The 18778-nt window shown below is 26.8% G+C and overlaps 1 protein-coding gene across 3 annotated transcripts; it reads left to right on the forward strand.

Moving 5' to 3' along the window:
- The first annotated feature begins 1811 nt into the window (after positions 1 to 1811).
- Positions 1812 to 17882, forward strand: LOC129964034 (toxin-like protein 14). Of its 3 annotated transcripts, none has more exons than XM_056078699.1 (4): positions 1812 to 2118; positions 12152 to 12272; positions 14552 to 14646; positions 17725 to 17882. In XM_056078699.1, the coding sequence occupies exons 1-4, from the start codon at positions 2013 to 2015 to the stop codon at positions 17733 to 17735; spliced, it is 333 nt and encodes a 110-aa protein (XP_055934674.1). In that variant the 5' UTR covers positions 1812 to 2012; the 3' UTR covers positions 17736 to 17882. The 3 variants fall into 3 exon arrangements, with proteins under 3 accessions (XP_055934674.1, XP_055934673.1, XP_055934672.1); XM_056078698.1 differs by having other exon boundaries at positions 1816 to 2118; positions 14552 to 14697; XM_056078697.1 differs by lacking the exon at positions 17725 to 17882 and having other exon boundaries at positions 1817 to 2118; positions 14552 to 14930.
- The last annotated feature ends 896 nt before the right edge of the window (positions 17883 to 18778 follow it).

Consider the following 18778-nt stretch of genomic DNA (forward strand, 5'->3'; position numbering starts at 1 on the left):
TAAAGAGGTGTAATAGGGTCTACTAATCTATATATTAGCTTATCAATATCGTGATAAAACACAATAAATTAGCTAAGTAAAATTTAGTGTGCAATTTTTTCTTTATAATTGCAAATTTATGTTAGTTTTTAGACCTTATTGATAGCAAGGAAAACAACAAAAATATGTTTATTTCGGTTAAATATTATACGCCTAAATACCAAATCTATGTTGAACCTCTGTTTCAATCTATCTAATATGGTCTATGTATTCGGTATACTGTTCTATATATTCGATATTGATATTTGAATATATAGACTAGTAGACCATACTAGCTTTGAGAGATTTGATATCGAATTTTTTAGATTGAAATGATCAAGACGATTTAGTTATTTTGTTTCTTAAGACAGTGCACAATTATGAGAATTTTATATAGAAATGTGAGTGCTGGGCAGTCTGTAATCACATTAGGTAAAGACATATTTTCACAAAGTTAATAAAGCAAAAGAAAAAAAAGATTTTTCTAAAATAAATCATTAATATGGTGAACTGCGAAACCAAAATGATCACATTACTAAAAGTGGTGCCTCATAAATGTGTACTGTCTAAAGCCGCAAAACAACTAAATCCGCCTGATCATGTAAATCTGTAAAAATAAATTATATCAAATCTGTTAAAGAAAGGATCATCTACTGGTCTATATATTCGCTTGCCAATACCGTGATAACTCAAAAATGCAATGAATTAGATAAGCGAAATTCGGAGTGTAATCTTTTTACTATAATTGCAAATTTATGTTAATTTTTAGACTTTATTGGTAGCAAGGCAATAGGAGTATGCGTATTTCGGTTTAAGCATCATACTTCGAAGCGTGAAATCCATCATATTATATTAATGTACCAGAAAGTCAATGGGAGAATTATTGCCAGTTTACAGCAGTTAGGTTTACCGTCCGCCCTGATCATGTGAATCTGTAAAAAAAAAAAAAATCTTTATCAAATTTGTCAAAGAGAGGATCGTCTATTGGACTATATGTATATTCGCTAACCAGAACCGCGATAACTCAAAAACATCATGTGTTAGATAAATTTGGAGTGCAATCTTTTCTCTATAATTGCAAATTTATGTTAATTTTTAGACTTTATTGGTAGCAAGGCAATAAAAATATGCATATTTCGGTTTAAACATTCGTATTGTATTAGTATACCAGAAAGTCAACGTTAAAATTATTGCTAGTTTACAGTTAGGTTTCAAACAGAAAGAATTTTTGATGCAAGAATTTTTGAATCCCTTGAATTTCGATATTTTTTTATTCTCTAAAGTAATATTAGGGTAAAAATTATTTTGAAAGCAATCTTGTTTCGGAACTGCATTTTTTCTTATCTTAAAAAATAATTAAATAAATATAAATATAAATTAAATAAATATAAATTTAATATCTATGAATGCCCTAGTTTTTGAATACCAATGTTGCGGTAAAATTTTCCAAATGAAACTGGAATCCCGACATTTTCTTTAGTTCAAAATTCAAGTTCAGGGTGCTAAAAAGAGGAAGTTTTGAATGACTTATTTTACGTAAACCGATTTCATGAATGCTATTTCTAATTATTAATGATTTTTTTTTCCTTTCTGAGAATCATAATTATTTCTTCTTCCGTATTCTATTCTGGCCCGGTTGTTTACTGCTCATTATTCATTTTGATTTGCAAGTTTCAATGGTTTGCTCAGCTTTTCTCGTCACCGCTTTCTCGTTTCCCCGATTTTCTTAAAATTGTCTATGCTTGGAAGGAAGTGACAATGCCACATTTCCGTTTATGAAGCGGAAACATTTTAATCTCTTTGTTGTCTGAATTTGTCTTTGTCTGCGTCATAACGGTTTTCGTATCCAAAAAGAGCTTCGATGTTCTGGGTAATAATAAGAAAATAAGTATTCCTGTTATGGTGAAACTCTTATTGCATGCTTGGAGACATGCTTTATAAATGGTGAAAGTTATTTGTGTTTCAGTATCTGCAAGCAAGTGTTACTTTACATCATGACTTTTGTATCGCATACCGTTCTTGCCGGTGTTTTCTTAATTGTATATTTTGCTATTTGTTGCTGTGGATACTCATATTTGCAACCTGTCAAATACGGTGACGGTAAGTTTCTTAAGGTAATATTTTAAAATGTTTTGTTATACTTATACAAATTCATGTGAAATGCACATAAAAAAATTTTTCTGGCGGAATGAAAATCCACTTTAATGTAATAATATATTTGTAGAGATATAGAATGCAGTAACCCTTTGTAAATATATATATTCATGAATTATCAAAATTAATTTTAAAAAAACCCCTCTTTTTTTATAATTTCTAAATGTACCATTGAACGATTTTTTTCACCTTTTCAATAATTTAAAGTCATAGTTAAAACATTAAAGCTATTTTTTTTCTTTGATGAATTTAAGAATAATTTCGTGAAAAGGAGGGCTTTAAACTATCTCTCAGTTGTAGCTCCTAAAATTATCTTTTCTATTATGATTTAATTATCGTTGCTTTTATTAAAAGACCTAATTGAGTATTGAGTTTACTTGAGGGTGAAATACATATGAAAATTTTTCTTGAGTTCTGCATTAAAAAAAAAACTCTACTGTAATGTAATAATATATTTGTAGAGATGTAGAATGTATTGGCTCTCTGAAAAAAATATATTTATAAATTATCAAAATTAATAAAAAAAAATCTTTTTTTAATAATTTCTAAATGCGCCAATGAAAGATTTTTTTTTTCACTTTTTAAATAATTTAAAATGTCATAATTAAGAAATTTAAACTAACTTTTTATTATTTTTCTTTTAAAAAAATTAATTTAAGAATAATTTTGTGGGAGGAAGCATAAGACTGTCTTTCAGGTGCAGCTCCGAAAATTATTTTTTCAATGATTATCATTTCTTTTTTTCATCCTAACTGAATCTAAGTTTTTAAAAAATACATTTAGAAACATTTTTTTCAATCCTTCCCTCCTTTCCTTCCATTTTTTCTTTTTCTATGGCTGAGTGAGAGCTTAAATTCTGGTAAACATGGATTTTAAAGAATGAAGATATATTAAACGTAAATTTTTGCAAAAAAAAAAAAAAAAAAAAAAAAAAAAGTGAGAGAGAGAGAGTGAGAGAAAATATTCCAATGTAATTTAAACTGTTTTAATTGCGCATTATATACTTGGTTACTTGGTTGTTGGAAGGCGCATGCCTGTTACAAGAAGCATTGAGGAAATGAATAGTGAAAAGATGGAAATTATTTAAACTTAAGATTAAAAAGTACTTCGAAATACTTTTATCGCACGGAACAAAGTGAGTAAATTATTCTTTAATTAAAAAGTAAATTGATCGTAATTTCTTTATAACAACATAATTAAAATAAAAGAGCTCATAAGATGCAACTGCATTTATATCTGTATTTTAAATAATTTTCTCCCTCTTTTAGTTTCAAAAATAAAATTTTCAGGTTATAATTTTGAAATAAATATTTTTGATACTCTTTATACTAACTTTATTATTTTTTGTTCTTTTTTAACTATTTTCTGAAATTAATTTTAGAAGTAGTGGTTGAATTAATAGTTACAATAATTTCTTTAAGATATCCATTTAAATATGTTTAATATTTGTTATTCATTATATGCAACACAGTAATCAGACCAATTAATTAGGCAATTAGGCAAAACGAGAAAGAAAGTAATTTCAAAATTTATTTTACAACAATGACAAATTTTCAAATCTATATTGTATAAATAGACAGATTTATATTTATAATAATTAATTTATTATATTGTATAATAATTAATTAATATAAATTTTATTATATAAATTAATATATAAATTTTATACTGCATTCTGTTTTTGAAAAAGTTTTGTATAAAAATACTCGCAGCACTCATTTGATGTACGTTTCTTTAAAAATGTGTATGAAATCACATAAATCCTCTTTTAAATGCGTAAATTGTTCATGCGTATACATTTTTAAATGATTCGAATAATTGGAGTCCAATCGTAATTGAAATTAATATTTAATATCAATAATAACAATTTTTTATGCTATTCCTTAAAAAAAAAAAAGATGGAAATTTTAATATTTGTGTGTCCAGTGGCGAATTTAGGTCTTTTGCGGTTCTCGGTAGAGCATATTATGCGGTGCTCTTTTAATAAATTGCTCAATTTAGTATCCAATTTTAATATATTTAAAATTTAATCAATATGTTAATGATTTATTTTAAGTTATTTTTTAATTTCAGTAAATTTTAAAAAATATGTGTTTTTATTTGCTTATGATGGCTTATGACTGTTCGACGTCCACATTTGTACGCAATATTAATGAATCAGCCTGAATGTAGATATTTTATCATTGCCATATTTGTAACTACTGTAATAATTAAGTGAACTTACTGAAACAGATCAACTACCTGGCCAGTTGTAGTTGATAAAATTTGGATATTATTATTCGTGTATTTTCAATTATTACATATTTATTTATACGACAACTAAATTAATAACAATTTTAAAACGAGCTGCCTACAACTTCTTTTCACTCAGTGGCATTAGCCTGCTGTCTAATCGAAAATCCGCCAGTGTGAATTCACAATTTAATTGAATATTTAAAGAAGCACCATAATTAAAGAATCATCTGAAGTTTATTTTATTATGAAGTTTTACATTACTCTTTGTTCATATTTTATATTAAACTGTGAAATAGATTTTAAATAATTTCGGAAATGATGACGATGAGTGAAGAAAAAGAACCGAATCTTCTTGTAATAAAATTACACAAGTTTGCAGTGAGCAAATAGTAAATATCGAACATAAAGATTCAAATAGGGAATACGTCACTAAAAAGGTAGCTTCTTAAAAGAATTTTCAATGATTTTATCGTATATGAAGTACTATATGTAAAGAGAAAGTATCGTAAGGATAAAATAACTTCATTGAAATTTTGAGGTATCTCCCCCTTTCAAATCTCCTAAAAAAGACATTTTTAAAATTCTGTCTCTCTGTGATTCAGAATTTCTCAAAAACAGTTTGAACTAAACGGATGAAATTTATGTACGGGGATTTCATTCAAATTACTATCAAATTTTGGATGAAATCCTTTCAGTGGGAGTCAATGCAAATGAACATGCAACAGAAGGCAAATGAACATGATAACTGTAAAACGTGAAGAAACAGCTTGATAAACTTGGGATATAGGTTTTACAATTAAAATGTATATCCGTATCAATTTTAGAACTAAATCTGTCTAGGGATTGACCGCAGGTTGATCTGTACTTTCGCATGTATGTAAACGTAGATTAAAAAAGATAATGACTTAAATAAATGGATTTTTTTTGTGATCATGTAGTTACAATTGTAATTTTATGTAACATTTTATTTTCCATCGATCGGAAAATAGGTATCAAAATACATAATCGTTTTTTATTACTGTGTATTAATCGTTCGCCCGCAATTAATCACCAAATATGTTATACAGATTTAATAAAAACGCTAGATTTACGCCAAAAAGACATTATTATTATTCGCCAAATATGTCATACAGATTTAATAAAAATGCTAAATTTACGCGAAAGAGACATTATTATTATTCGCCAAATATGTCATACAGATTTAATTAAAATGCTAGATTTACGTCAAAGAGACACTATTATTAATCGCCAAATATGTCATACAGATTTAATAAAAACGTTAGATTTCCGCCGAAGAGACATTATTATTATTCGCCAATTCTATGCAATTAACGTACAAGTATTTGTTTTCTTTATTATATTGCTATTCTTATATGTGGGAATGTAAGAAAATATAAATCTGATCACTGAACATATTCATGACCTTGCCAAAAGTCCATAATTTCAGCAGTGTGGACAGACAGATAATACCGTTATTAGAGAATAAGTGAGAAAGTTTCGCTGATATCACTGAATCTGTTTTTTTTCTTTGTTGCATAAAACTTGCATGTAGTACCACATTAAAAAAAATAATTGCCTTTTTATTCATTCAGAATTGACTAGAAATAAATTAAATATAAAAGATCATCAATCGAATCATGATTCAATAGCTTGTTTCTAAACTTTTAGAGATAAACACAAAATTCCAATCAAAAATTTATTCAAATTTTATAATATATTTTATGTTGTTTGAGTCAATAAATATATTACAGAAAAATTATGAAATGTAAATTTTATAAAGTCCTGGTTATATCCAATAAAATTCTCTGATCACATCATGAATTTAATATATTAAATTTAGGGTTAGTGCGTCTTCCCTGAGATCCGGGCATCCCGGGTTCGAGTTCTGGCATGGTTGTTTTTCATCCTGCATTCCGTATGTGAGGTGTGTGAATGTGCCCCCCCCCCCTGTTAAAAGAGGATGTGGAAGCGAATATGTGAGTGTCATCTTCATATGAGCTGGAAGTCAGACTTCTGTCCTCGGGTGCTCAGGGGTCCTTACCTTCTGCAGGTACTGCACCCCCTTTCCGTGGAAACGCGGCACGGCATCATCATCAATATATTAAAATCATAAAATTTTAATCATTACCTGTATCTTTAAGGGTTTACAAATTAGCCATTAGTGTACGATTGGATTGGATATGATACAACAATGAGAATAAGATCTATTTTAAAATAACTAAAAAAACCATAGTTTTTTTAAGTGAGTAGAACAATATAGATTTTCTGGTGCTCATACTTGAAAAGCTACGCACACATGTCCAATACATTGTACATCGTTCAACACTATTTTGATTAGAATTAAGCTTCTAATGAATTAAAAAGAACTATTTTTGAAACATATATTAGTGTAAAAAAAGTAGAATTTTTATAAAAGGATAATTATGATTCACTATCATCAATATTATCTAAAAATCTACTTTATTCATTTTGAAATTTCATCCAAGGTGACATCACTTAGGTAGAATCAATATTTAATTGATTTGATTGATTAACTTACCTTCAAAAACATGCAAACTTACAAAATTTCAAAATATTTTTGCATATCTCTTCCATCTATTTTTGTGATACACACCATTGAGATTTTTTGTTCTTTTGACAATAATACCTTAAAGAGATGTACTTTGATTTTGACTACCTAGATTACTTTTGAAATTTTGATATGCTTTTGAAATATGTGATGATAATTTTGATAGGAAAACTGATGATTGATTTTTACAAATAATTCGTCAACTTCTAAACTCACTTACGTAATTAGATATACTTCAAATTAAATAAGTAATTTTTCATTTGAAGGGAAAAAAATTCAAATTATGATGTATTTTTCATATGTTATCTTTCACTTTGCCACTGGATGAAATAATACTCAATTTAAAAAACTGATAGTAAAACAAAAGCAAAACATTTAACATTAAAAAGAAGATCTATTTGTATCGTCTGCGAAAAACAGTCCGTTTCATCTTTGTTTTTAATCACTTGCATCAAATTTTTACGAATTAAATTTTTTCAAAGTTTTGTGAAATATTGTTTTGAAAACTTATATTATTTGGGGTATTTGTGCTAAACAAAAACCTTTGATTCTTACTGATCATTATAAAACAAAGAAATCGTAATAAAATATGAAACCTCTTTAACTAAGCGATCATTGTTGACATAAATTATGAAACGATTTGGACAATGACAAGGTGAAACGAAGTAATTCGTTTTTTATAAAGGACTTTAATCTCAACCATTAATCACTTTGAACACAAATTTATTTTTTTCTTTTCAAAAATAACAGAAACACCTAAAAAATACTAGTTTTTTATTTCAAGAGATTTTTCTCATGCTTACTTGCTTGTGGATACTATGAAAATGTACAAAATTTAATTTCTACTTTCGAAAACTTATTAAAAATTAATTGCGCTTCTTGTATTTTTTATAACTTTTGAATATTTATCAGAAGAGTAAATAACTGCATAAATCAATTAATTGTTCATTTGATTTCTAATAATCAAAATTAGGCAGAATTTACTGCATCTAAAAATCTGTTATCGTATAATATAACGCAGGAAAAAGAAAATTTATCGCCTTATCTATTTGATTAATAAGGCATGCTAATATCCTTTTCTTCATTTAATGATTTCTTTTTTATAATATGCAGATTACTTTCTGTTTTAAATGAAAACATTTCCTTGAAAAAGCTAATTGTTGTTCTTGCTTTTCTCAGTACTAATAAATCGGAAACAAGTGTCATTGTCCTTAAAAGATAAGTTCTTCCTTTCTTTTAATGTTATTGCTAAAAGATACCATTATCAACAATTAGAAGTTTCTAAGAGAAGGAAATATTTATTTTAAATGAATGCAGTTATTTGAATGAAACTTCATTCAAGCATTTCTTGTGTCGATTTTTTTTTCAATAACTGCCATAAAAATAACTTGATTTTATTATTACACCATACTACTGACACTCAAACTGCACTATGACCGGCAGATGCTTATATTAATATCTCATCTACATGCAAGAGAAACAGACAATAATGAGTTTTAATAATTCAACATAAAACAAGCTAAGAACAAGGCATATATAATATGTTTTAATGAAATTTTGGTAATAAAAGTTTTGGAGAAAAATTCCGAATTCCAATCATAAATATCAGAATGTTTTTAGATATCTATAAGTCTTTTTAAAATTCATTGAAAATAAATAAAATAAAATGATGAGAGAGAATGTCGCTCCATCTTTTGTTTTGATTTCTCTTATATTTATACAACATGGCTTGTTTTATTTTTGACTTCGTTGTATAGTAAAAAGAATGGAATATGAATTTTGACTTCTTTCCGAATCCAAAATTTAGCACAGGTTTTTAAGATAATTCTGATATGAAGACTACTGATTAGATTTGAAAAAGATAGTATGTATAGTATGTATAGTTTTTTTTAAATTTTTTGTTGGATACAATTGAAATCCTGACGCAAAAAATTATATATTAAAAATAATTTATCTAAGTTATTTGTTTCTTTTTAATTTTTTCCCTTTAACATACTTATGAACAGAACATCAACCACATTATTAAAAATTACATATCACTTTTCAGCTGTCTAGCTTCTTATACTTTTGAGATATCTTGTTCAAGGGGAGATAGAATTGCAAAGGTAGTTTTATTATTATTATTATTCGATGAGATTTTAAACCTGAAAATTTATCAAAATCTTAAAGTTCAATTTTTTTTTCGATTACTATATTTTCTTTCATTTTTAAAAATTCGAAAAAGAAATTCATCTTAATTCATTGTGCCCTAACTATGTTACATGTATCATATTATTGAAACTCTTTCGGAATTGTTTTACCAAAAACTTTTATGCTCCTCGAAAGGGGATGAGATGGAATTTGAAAGATTTTATGTTTTTCTACAATAATTTCTGAACAAAAATTGCCCAAAAATTATTTTTTCACCATCTTAAAATATTAAAAAAATAAACTTTTTAATGATGGAGGTTTTGTTTCTGCATTATTATTTCCTTAACTAACTATTTCTTCAAAATTAATTTAAACACATTTTAAAACACTGGGTTTTTTTCGTTGGAATATTATGCCTGTTTTCTGCTTAATTACATCTGCCTTTGCACACCTTATCAACATTGAAGTTAATTTACTTTCTATTTACATTTTCATTTTTGCTTTTGTTGCATATTTTTAAAAATTTAAATTGAATTTGATACGTAACTACGTAATACAATAATTCACCTTTAAAGTGTAATTTTTTAAAAACTATTTGGCCTAATTTCTCTCATATTGTAATATTCTTAATTTTATTGTGTCCAATTATGTCTGCATCAAGATTCCTAAACGCGTGTGAATCTAGCTAATAAAATCCATATGGAAATAAAAGTATTTACACAATAAATAAACATAGACGAAAAATATTTTCAAATTGCACAATGACATTTACAGTGCTCGCATTGTATCTTATCCGATGGAAATTATTTAGCAGTGGAATATAAAATTTGTAACTGATGGAATTCTGTTTTAGTATAATTATAAAGTGTCATTATTGTAATCTTTCGATAATCGGATTCATTTGATTAATTCCGATTGAAAGGTCGACATTTTAGCGATCTATCCAGCCATTTATGACTTCTCTGCTCCTGAAAAAAATTAATTTTGCTGACAGGCAGTTTCTCTATCCTTCAAGCCTTAAATGGTCCTCTTCCAAATCACAATGTGTTATTCATAAAATAATCACGATAATCTTTAGAGCCAAACTAAAGTAAATCATCGTATTAGTTTGGACTCCAAAACATTAAAATATTTCTTGGAATGAAGAAGTAAATCCTCTCACAAGAACGATCGTGAAATTGAAAGAAACGCAGTTGAAGATATTATCAAATATTACCAAACACTTTCGTTGTAAAATTAATTAAAATAGAAAATATCAAGAAACTTTCTGTAAATATGATTTCTTTCCTTACTCCATGCCTAAAATAATAAAAGAAAGGACATAATAACAACAAGCCTGATTTTCCGTATTGTTAATACTTCAGCCCTACTGAATAAATTTGAAATTTATGACAATCCCTATTGTCCCTCCTGTAATCAAAAAAAAAAAAAAAAAAAAAAAAAAAGAGAAAAAAAGAGACATTGACCGTATTTCTTTGCATTGAAATATACAAAGCGTAGAAGAAACTTGAAACTAGAACAACTTTGATCTTAATCAAAAATTCCTACAGTCTTTCAAAAATGTTCTCCAGGAAATTGTTTTATTAGACACATCTGCATTTTATTCTTCAATCACTGAAATTTTTTGTCTTATACTCATTTTAATTTGACGCCTTTTTTGCTGAAGAGAGATTCTAGTCAGTAGGTACATTTAGAAAAAAGAAGTATTGAATATTTGGGACTAAAAAGCCTTTAGGTTTCTCTTTCCTGGCATTGCAAAAGCTTTAAGATGAAATTTAATATTTTAAAAACACCACAGTGAACCTAAAAACTCCATATTTTTTCAATTATATGTAATCAAACTCTAGAGCGGGAGCTTAAATCTATTAACAGGAAACAATGATATTAAAAATGTTTTTGTCTGATATTTTAGAATAGCAGTAAAGTAGAGGGTTAAGGTTTAAACCTTTTTGCGTTGAAAGAAAAAACAAACTGTGCGATTTAAAAGTATATGCGTTTTGCTTTTTCTTTTTATATATATATATATATATATATATATATATATATATATATATATATATATATATATATATATATATATATATATATATATATATATATATATATATATATATATATATATATATAAATTTAAAGAAAAAGCAGATTAAAATAGACGCAGGCGAAGTTACAGGTGAAGTGGCTAGTCAGCTTACAAGATTAGTTTGAAATTTCTTTTGATGTGAAGAAGATATAGATAAATTTTTCGCATTTAATTTTCTTTTATACAAAAGATATGATTTCCATTAAAAGAGAATGGATATAGGTGGATTATAAATTATAAGTAACATGTCTCGAACACCATTTTTGCTCGCTAGTAATAAATGTGTGAGCTTCATTTTTTAGATTTCACAATTTAGTTTATGTTTAAATCTCGGAAAAATAAAAGCAAAGCAATAATTTATCAAAGATTAAATTTACTAGGTAAGCGTTAGAACTCTCTTGAATTTTGGAAACTTATAATCCTTTTCTACTATATTTCTAAAGCATTTATAATTTTTTATTGATTAAATAGGAATTAAAATTTAAGTTCAATAATTAAAATCGAAAGTAGTTTCTGATAAATTTTATAATTGTTAAGAGTAACTTCACTTGAATTTAGTATTCTTTCCTCATATAAATTACAAACAAGTCATTTCACAAATCAACACGTTTAATCAAAAATTTTGGTTATTATTTCAAGAATATAAAAAATTCAGTTGAATCTCTTTTAGACAGATTTAGATTTTGCATTAAAAGGTATCAGCAATTTTTCCATTTCATATTAATGTATTACATTATCTGCTTCTAGTCTTAATCTGGTCTACAAGTAATATTTAGTTTTGACGTACTTACGTAAATTTCATAAAAACTTAAATTGTTGTTTAAAGTTAAGTTTTCCCGAGATAACATGTCAGTATTCGGTCGCATGTTTACGTTAGAATACTAATCAACTTGAAAAATATATAAAATAATGAATATACATTATCTGATTCCATACTGATTCATTTATTTATATGTTTTCAGGTGAATGCATTGATGATGATTGGGAAATACATCCTGTAGGCTCAGTTTGGTATGATACTACAAAATGTGAACAGTTAGAATGCGTTTATTATGGGGATGTGCTTTATATTCAAGGTTATGGGTAAATATTCTCGGTTTTATGCTTCCTTTTATGTGTTGTTAAAATTCCATAAAATCTTACAATTCTCTATTCTGTAGCTTCTTTTTCTGAAAACTTTCATCTGCTAACATTTTCGATTCACGTAAAGCCAAACAGTCATTATAAAGTTTTTAATGTGAAATACAAATTTATTCACTACAAAGAATTTAATAACCATCTTGTCCATCTATTTTTTTAAAAATATTTTTTGATAATCAAATTTTTAATGATATTTAACTAAATGATGCATTCTGATTTAGGAATTCGTTGTAGATAGAGTCCATAAAAGACTTGAATTTATAATGAATATAAAAGAATCAGTTTTAATTTATAAGTTTACAAATTTGATGATTTGATGAATTACGCTCTGGCAAATTAATTTAAAAATAAAAATAGTTTAAAAGTGTTTCATGCCTATGAGTTTAATATTAAAAAAAATCGAGAAATGGAGGCGAAAGTCAAGCTTTCTTGGAAATAAATCAGGTTTGTAAAACACGATTGAAGCGCATAATTTGTTTAATTATAAATGGAAAATTTTTCCTTTGATAAAAATTCGTTAGATTAACATATGTACAAAACTCAATAAATAAAAAAGTACTGAAACGACAAAGATAATTTCAGATTTATTAAAAATGTTTTGCGTCAAAGAAATACCGTTCTTGCAATTGTTTATGAAATGATGAAACAAAATATACGAATTCGTCTGTGAATAAAATTGTTCTATATTATTTTTTAATTTTTTTTTTGTAAATCGAAAAATAATTTACTATTTATACTAACTGATTATAAAAGGAAAATTCTATTAATGTAAATAAGCATTCAGCAAATCAGACAAAACAGATATTTTCAATAAGTTATTAAAATTTCAAAAAACGTATAATTTGGGTTTCGATGTTATTTAGTTAATTTCCAAATATCATACACTATACTACTCTAAATATTAATTTTGAAAGGGTTTTTTATAAATACAGTAGATTCTAGTATATTAAATCTTAGAATTAACATTAGGTGTTTGATTTCTTGATTGCTGAAGTAGATAATTCACTCAATGCTTGAAGTACAGATGTTTTTAATGAACTATTAAAAAATATATACTCTATTTCTCAAAAAAAAAGAACCTAGTGTTTTGCGCTTTAACGAATAGTTAGTAGTTGTCCGTTAAAGAATTCGATCAGAAATAAAAAGCATTACATGTTATTTCAAATGCTTCGGTGAGAGAAATTACTAACTTAGCTCTTCCTAGAAGCAATACTAGAATTATAATCATTGAAGGAGCAAAAAGTTTTTTTTGACACACAATTACATTGTTTGATGGCATTGTTTTGTTAAATATCGAAATTCCGACTTATGCATCTTTAATAAAATGTTTAGGTATTAGTAGTTTTACTCGTGTTTTTTTTAATAAATGATAACACGATTATGTTTATTCAAATTGTGCAGAGCATATTTTATGGCTTCATCAATTATGTAACGATGTTATTCAAGATTCTGATTCTCAAGATTTTATTCAGAAAGAAAACGCAATTTGGTAAATCACACAAAAATAAAATTTTGTTATTAAAATCTTAATTTTATACTTTTGATGCCGAAAAACGGTTGAATTTTTATTGATAGAAAGTATAAAAGCATAAATTTGCGAAAGGCTAAGAATTAAAATTTTATTGCTGATTCCCCCAAAATAATAATTAATTTAATATTAATTGATATTAATTAAAAAATAATCTCAAAATTTATTTCAAATAAAACTATGCATTTAATATATATCAATTACAAATCAAAATAATGGATAGCTGTTGATTCCAGATAGCTATCAGTAATGCGGAAAACAAAACTATCGCTAAAAAATAGAGTAATAAAACTAATAAATTCATTTAGAATGAATTATAATGAAGTACATGTGGTGAAACCAAATAAAGAAATAATGGTAACACACACACACAAATAAATAAATAAAAAGCGGTTTATTACGATAAAAGAAACTTTGACTCGTTCTGCTAATAACAACATAATATTTATTTGTTCTGCCTTTTTTACATTGGTAAGCCAAGTCCCATGCTATTTTAAAATAGTATAACCCTAATTTAGCATATTGGGTTATTGGCAATAATTGGCTAAAAACTCCAAACTTGGCCTGTTGGCAATAAAGTACTTACAATAATAATCGGTAATCGATTGTCATAACCGTAAAACATTTAATTCAGTTAATGAAAAAATTGAAAAATAAATAATTTCTCACTTTTGTTCATTTTTATTCTTATCAGATGCGGGAAAATCGGCCATCCAAAGGAGTGCTGGCTAGTTCCGGGTAAAGGTCCAAACTATCCAAGCTGTTGTCCTCAAGTTCAATGCTTAGAAGGTATTATTTGGTAAAACAGAAGAAAGAACGTCTTCCTGAAAGTATTCATTGGTTGGTTTACAGAATACATTGGTTGTGAAGAAATAATATCAGTTTTGAGTAATTAAATTGCATGTTATGTGAAACGAAGTGATTGAAACAGCGAACAAGAAACAAAAGTAGTTTCAATTACTGAATAAAAATTTTGTTAAATTAACATGAATTTTGTTATTCTTTGAAATAAGTGTATTAATAGTTATTATCTAATGTAAATAATAAATAATTTGCATTCTGTAGCAGTTTTATATTCTTTGATGATTTCTTGCCTCTTTTAAATGTGTTATAAATCTTGTGTCTTATCATTTTAATTATTTTTCAAAAGGGCTTTTCATAAAAAGCAATACTTTTTTTTAAAAAGAAAAATAATGAGGATGAAAGCTAAAATTCAGAAACATAATTTAGAGAAGTAAAAATAAATTATTTTTTATCATATATGAACGTTTTGAAGAATTATTATTTAATTTCTGAATTTTTTAAAACCAAATATTTAATTTTTAAAAATATTTTGGTGCCAATTTCTAATGTCCTAAAATAAAAAGCATTTTAAAAGTATGCTTCTCACTTTGAAATAATTAGTATTTTTAACAGAACGATTATTTGAGTAATTTAATTGAAAAAATTTACAATGTTCTATGCCCTACTAAAAGAAAACAAACAATTGTACGTGTTGCTGCTGAATATGTCACACAAAATTAAATCGTAAATATAGAAGAAACTATTGGTAGAGTTTCTGAAATGAATTATAATTCGTATTCATGTATGGGGAAGAGAAAAATATTATTTGTGATGAAAATCCATTTCAGCGGAGCAAAAATATAAAAACATATGATAAAAATTCTAAAAGAACATAATTAAAGAAATTTAAAAAGCAAAGCAGACGGTCTGTAATAAAAACATGAATCACCATTCTTAAGAAATTCTTACAAATAATGCAAAAGCATTTTGTTTACAAAATATTTAGCGTTTTTGAGATTCGGGTTAAGGATGATAATAAAACATGTTGTAATAACTGCTCACTAAAACTAAAAGATTGAAGAATCATTAATAAAGGAATCAGTAAAGTGTATCAATTCTCATTCTGCGGTATTTTTGTTTTGTTATATTTTAATCATATGCTACTAAGCCACAGCTTACCTATTACATGAACATGAGACAGCAGAAAGAAATCAACAGGCTTCTTTAGTAATCATCATTAGGATAGCGATCTGCTAGCAATTAATAAGTGAACGTATGAGGGGTTTTTGTAATATACTGATTTCGTATTGTTTTTAATTTTGGAAAAGATCTGCTATTTAAATAATTTTTTAAACTGTAAATTAAAACACTTTTATTAATTTTGGTACATTCTTTACACTTAAAATGTGTATTGTTCTGAATGACATTTATTTCTGTTCATCTCTACTTAAATGTCATATATTTAAGAAATAAACATTTAATGCCTTTTAAATTTAAGCTCTTAACTTTTCATAAAATTTATAATTATATAAAAGCCCAGAAAAGTTTGAAAATGATTGTAAAAATAAGCACTAGCGTCTGTAGCTGGTTATATGCTTTAAGCTATATACCCAGCTTAATTATGGCACTGATATAATTTGGCAAACATTTGTTGAGATAACAATGTTTTGAGGAATTCACTGAGAAATCCTCATTTATGCTATGAGGAATTCACTGAGAAATCACTATTTATGCTACTATATGTTTTAATCACTGCCATTTTAATGTTTCCCTAAAAACATAAGATCTCCCTCCAGATACTTTTTTAAAAAACTTGTCCCATAATAGCAGGTTAAGTTGATGAAATTGCTATGTCATTACAAAGTGAAAAGTATTGCTTCAAGAATTATAAGGTTGTCAATATTAATCTGACGCAGCTATTAATTTCTTAGATTTGTTGCACTCCAAAAATCTAATTCTTAAAAACGTTCCGGTTATTAATTAGAAATCTTTTAAAATCTTGTTTGAATCGGATGTCGAGTATAGGGCATTCAATTCAGCTTACAATATTTCTTTAAAACATATCCATACAAGATTAAATACAAGAAATGTAATTTTTTGAATGGTAGCATATAATAATTCGAAAAGTTCGTTAGAGCATAAAATCTAGCAATTCATTTGAAAGAACTAAATAAAATCTTAAATATAAATATGGTCAGTATATATAATTTATAACTGTTTGCAAGTTTGAAATATAGATGCTCTGCAAGGAAATCTTTATTCCTTTATCAGAATCGAGCTTACCATTTCATTGTTATCAATCATGAAAATTACATTAAGTTTTAAATTCCGTTATAAAGTATCTACTCCAAAATTAAATCATATAAGCATTTATTGCAAGTTTGATTATTCGTTAATAAATTTCGAATGTAGTGATCGTCTGTGGCAGTTATTTTCAACATGTTGAAAATTTTTTTCTGAAAGTACTTGTAGTGACAAAAGTGGAGGAATACAAAGAAAAAGCATTAATTATTGATGCCTTTAACAAGAATTAATCGGTTAGTGACATAAAAAAATATTAGGAAAATATTTGAAAATAATAAAATGTATATTGATACATAGCTTCCGAAATTCGAAAAATAATTTGGAAGGTTTTAAAAATTTTATAAAAGCAATCGGGAATTATCAACACCAAAACTGTTGCTGAAAGAATGATTAAAATAAAAGTGAAAGTATTTGGCTATCAGTGTTCAGCCAAAAGCAATTTCAGAAGGCTTTTAAATAATCCAGAATAGAAACTGAGCCTGCTCCATCATGAACAAGTTAAAAGATCAATATTTGAACAGATGCCTTGTTCATGAATTGAGTATTTTATATTTCATTCCATTTCCTCTACTTATTCATATATGTGTAGCAATAGAGCAACAATACAATGGAAATATATACATATTATTTCCATTGTATTGTTACGCTATTGCTACAAATATCATAATATTCTTCATTTTGCTACCATTGCAACTAGAGTTTTTGTGATCATTCTCTTCATATTATTATATGACTTTTTAATTTACATTATTGTTTCTCATACTTGTTTTAATATTTCAGGCCCTAAATGATCTTCATCTCATACAGCACGGATGAAAAATATAAAAGAATCTTCTTGTGACAATCCACCAGTATTGCAGTTTAAGATTTACTGTACAGTCGTTTGCTTATCAAAGAATTCACAACATTTAGCTAATAAAATGGATCTTTAACACTTATGTAAAGTTTTGAATCATTTTTTGTCAATCTAATTACCTAATTTTTAAATATATTTTTTTGTTATGTTTATCAAATATACGTTAATTAGAATTTATGTTTAGTTTTCAATCACATAGATAAAGACTGGATAAAAGGTTCTTAAAAGGTTTCATATGTAATTAATTATTCATGAAGAAAAATTAAGTTATTTTCAAATGATGTTAATAAATTTTGTTTGTATTTATGAAACACAAATATAAATTTCCAACAGATCATGTTAAAACTAGAATAGGACTATAACAGGCGTTTGTATTACCTATCTGCATATATCAGTCCATTGAGAAGGGGATGGGAAAAAAGGGAGTTCCTTCCATAACGAGGGACGGAAGGAACTGGCCGCTCCTAGATGAAGAATATATATTTCTTATATTCAGAGATAAAGAGCTTAGCACTTAGACACTACATATTCCAGAATCTCAGCTTGTCTCTCGGTGGTCTTATGTATAGTTATAGTAAATACTTTTAAAAACTAATTTTTAAAAAAATGCTTGAGTGGCAATGTGGAGCATTGGTATGAGCGAGGATAGAACCTGGGACTGTGTGGTCGCAGCCCAGTAACATGACCACAATACAAAAGTAATTGCTCGGGTAGAGTAGCTGGCTTATAAGCGTTAACTGGCTTATAAGCTTCCACCACAGTATCCTCAAATCTTTCTCGTGTGCTCTCAAATAAAGGTGTTATTCTAGAAAATTCCATGTATGCAGTGCTGCACAATAGTCATGAAATATTAACTTTTGAGGTAAATTTAGCATTTTGACTGAATCTATTGTGTGATCCTAGATGTGACTTTTGGCGACGAATCCCTGGTTTGCGGCTACTAATATCCCCAAAACAAATTTTTGTTTGAGTTGCGTT

Source organism: Argiope bruennichi, chromosome 3 (assembly GCF_947563725.1).
Source record: "Argiope bruennichi chromosome 3, qqArgBrue1.1, whole genome shotgun sequence".
Classification (NCBI taxonomy): Eukaryota; Metazoa; Arthropoda; class Arachnida; order Araneae; family Araneidae; genus Argiope; species Argiope bruennichi.

Coding starts and splice junctions, on each gene's coding strand:
- LOC129964034 (XM_056078698.1), top strand. CDS start 2,013: ATGACTTTTGTATCGCATACCGTTCTTGCCGGTGTTTTCTTAATTGTA. Junction 2,119..12,151: donor ACCTGTCAAATACGGTGACG/GTAAGTTTCTTA, acceptor ATATGTTTTCAG/GTGAATGCATTGATGATGAT. Junction 12,273..14,551: donor CTTTATATTCAAGGTTATGG/GTAAATATTCTC, acceptor TATTCTTATCAG/ATGCGGGAAAATCGGCCATC.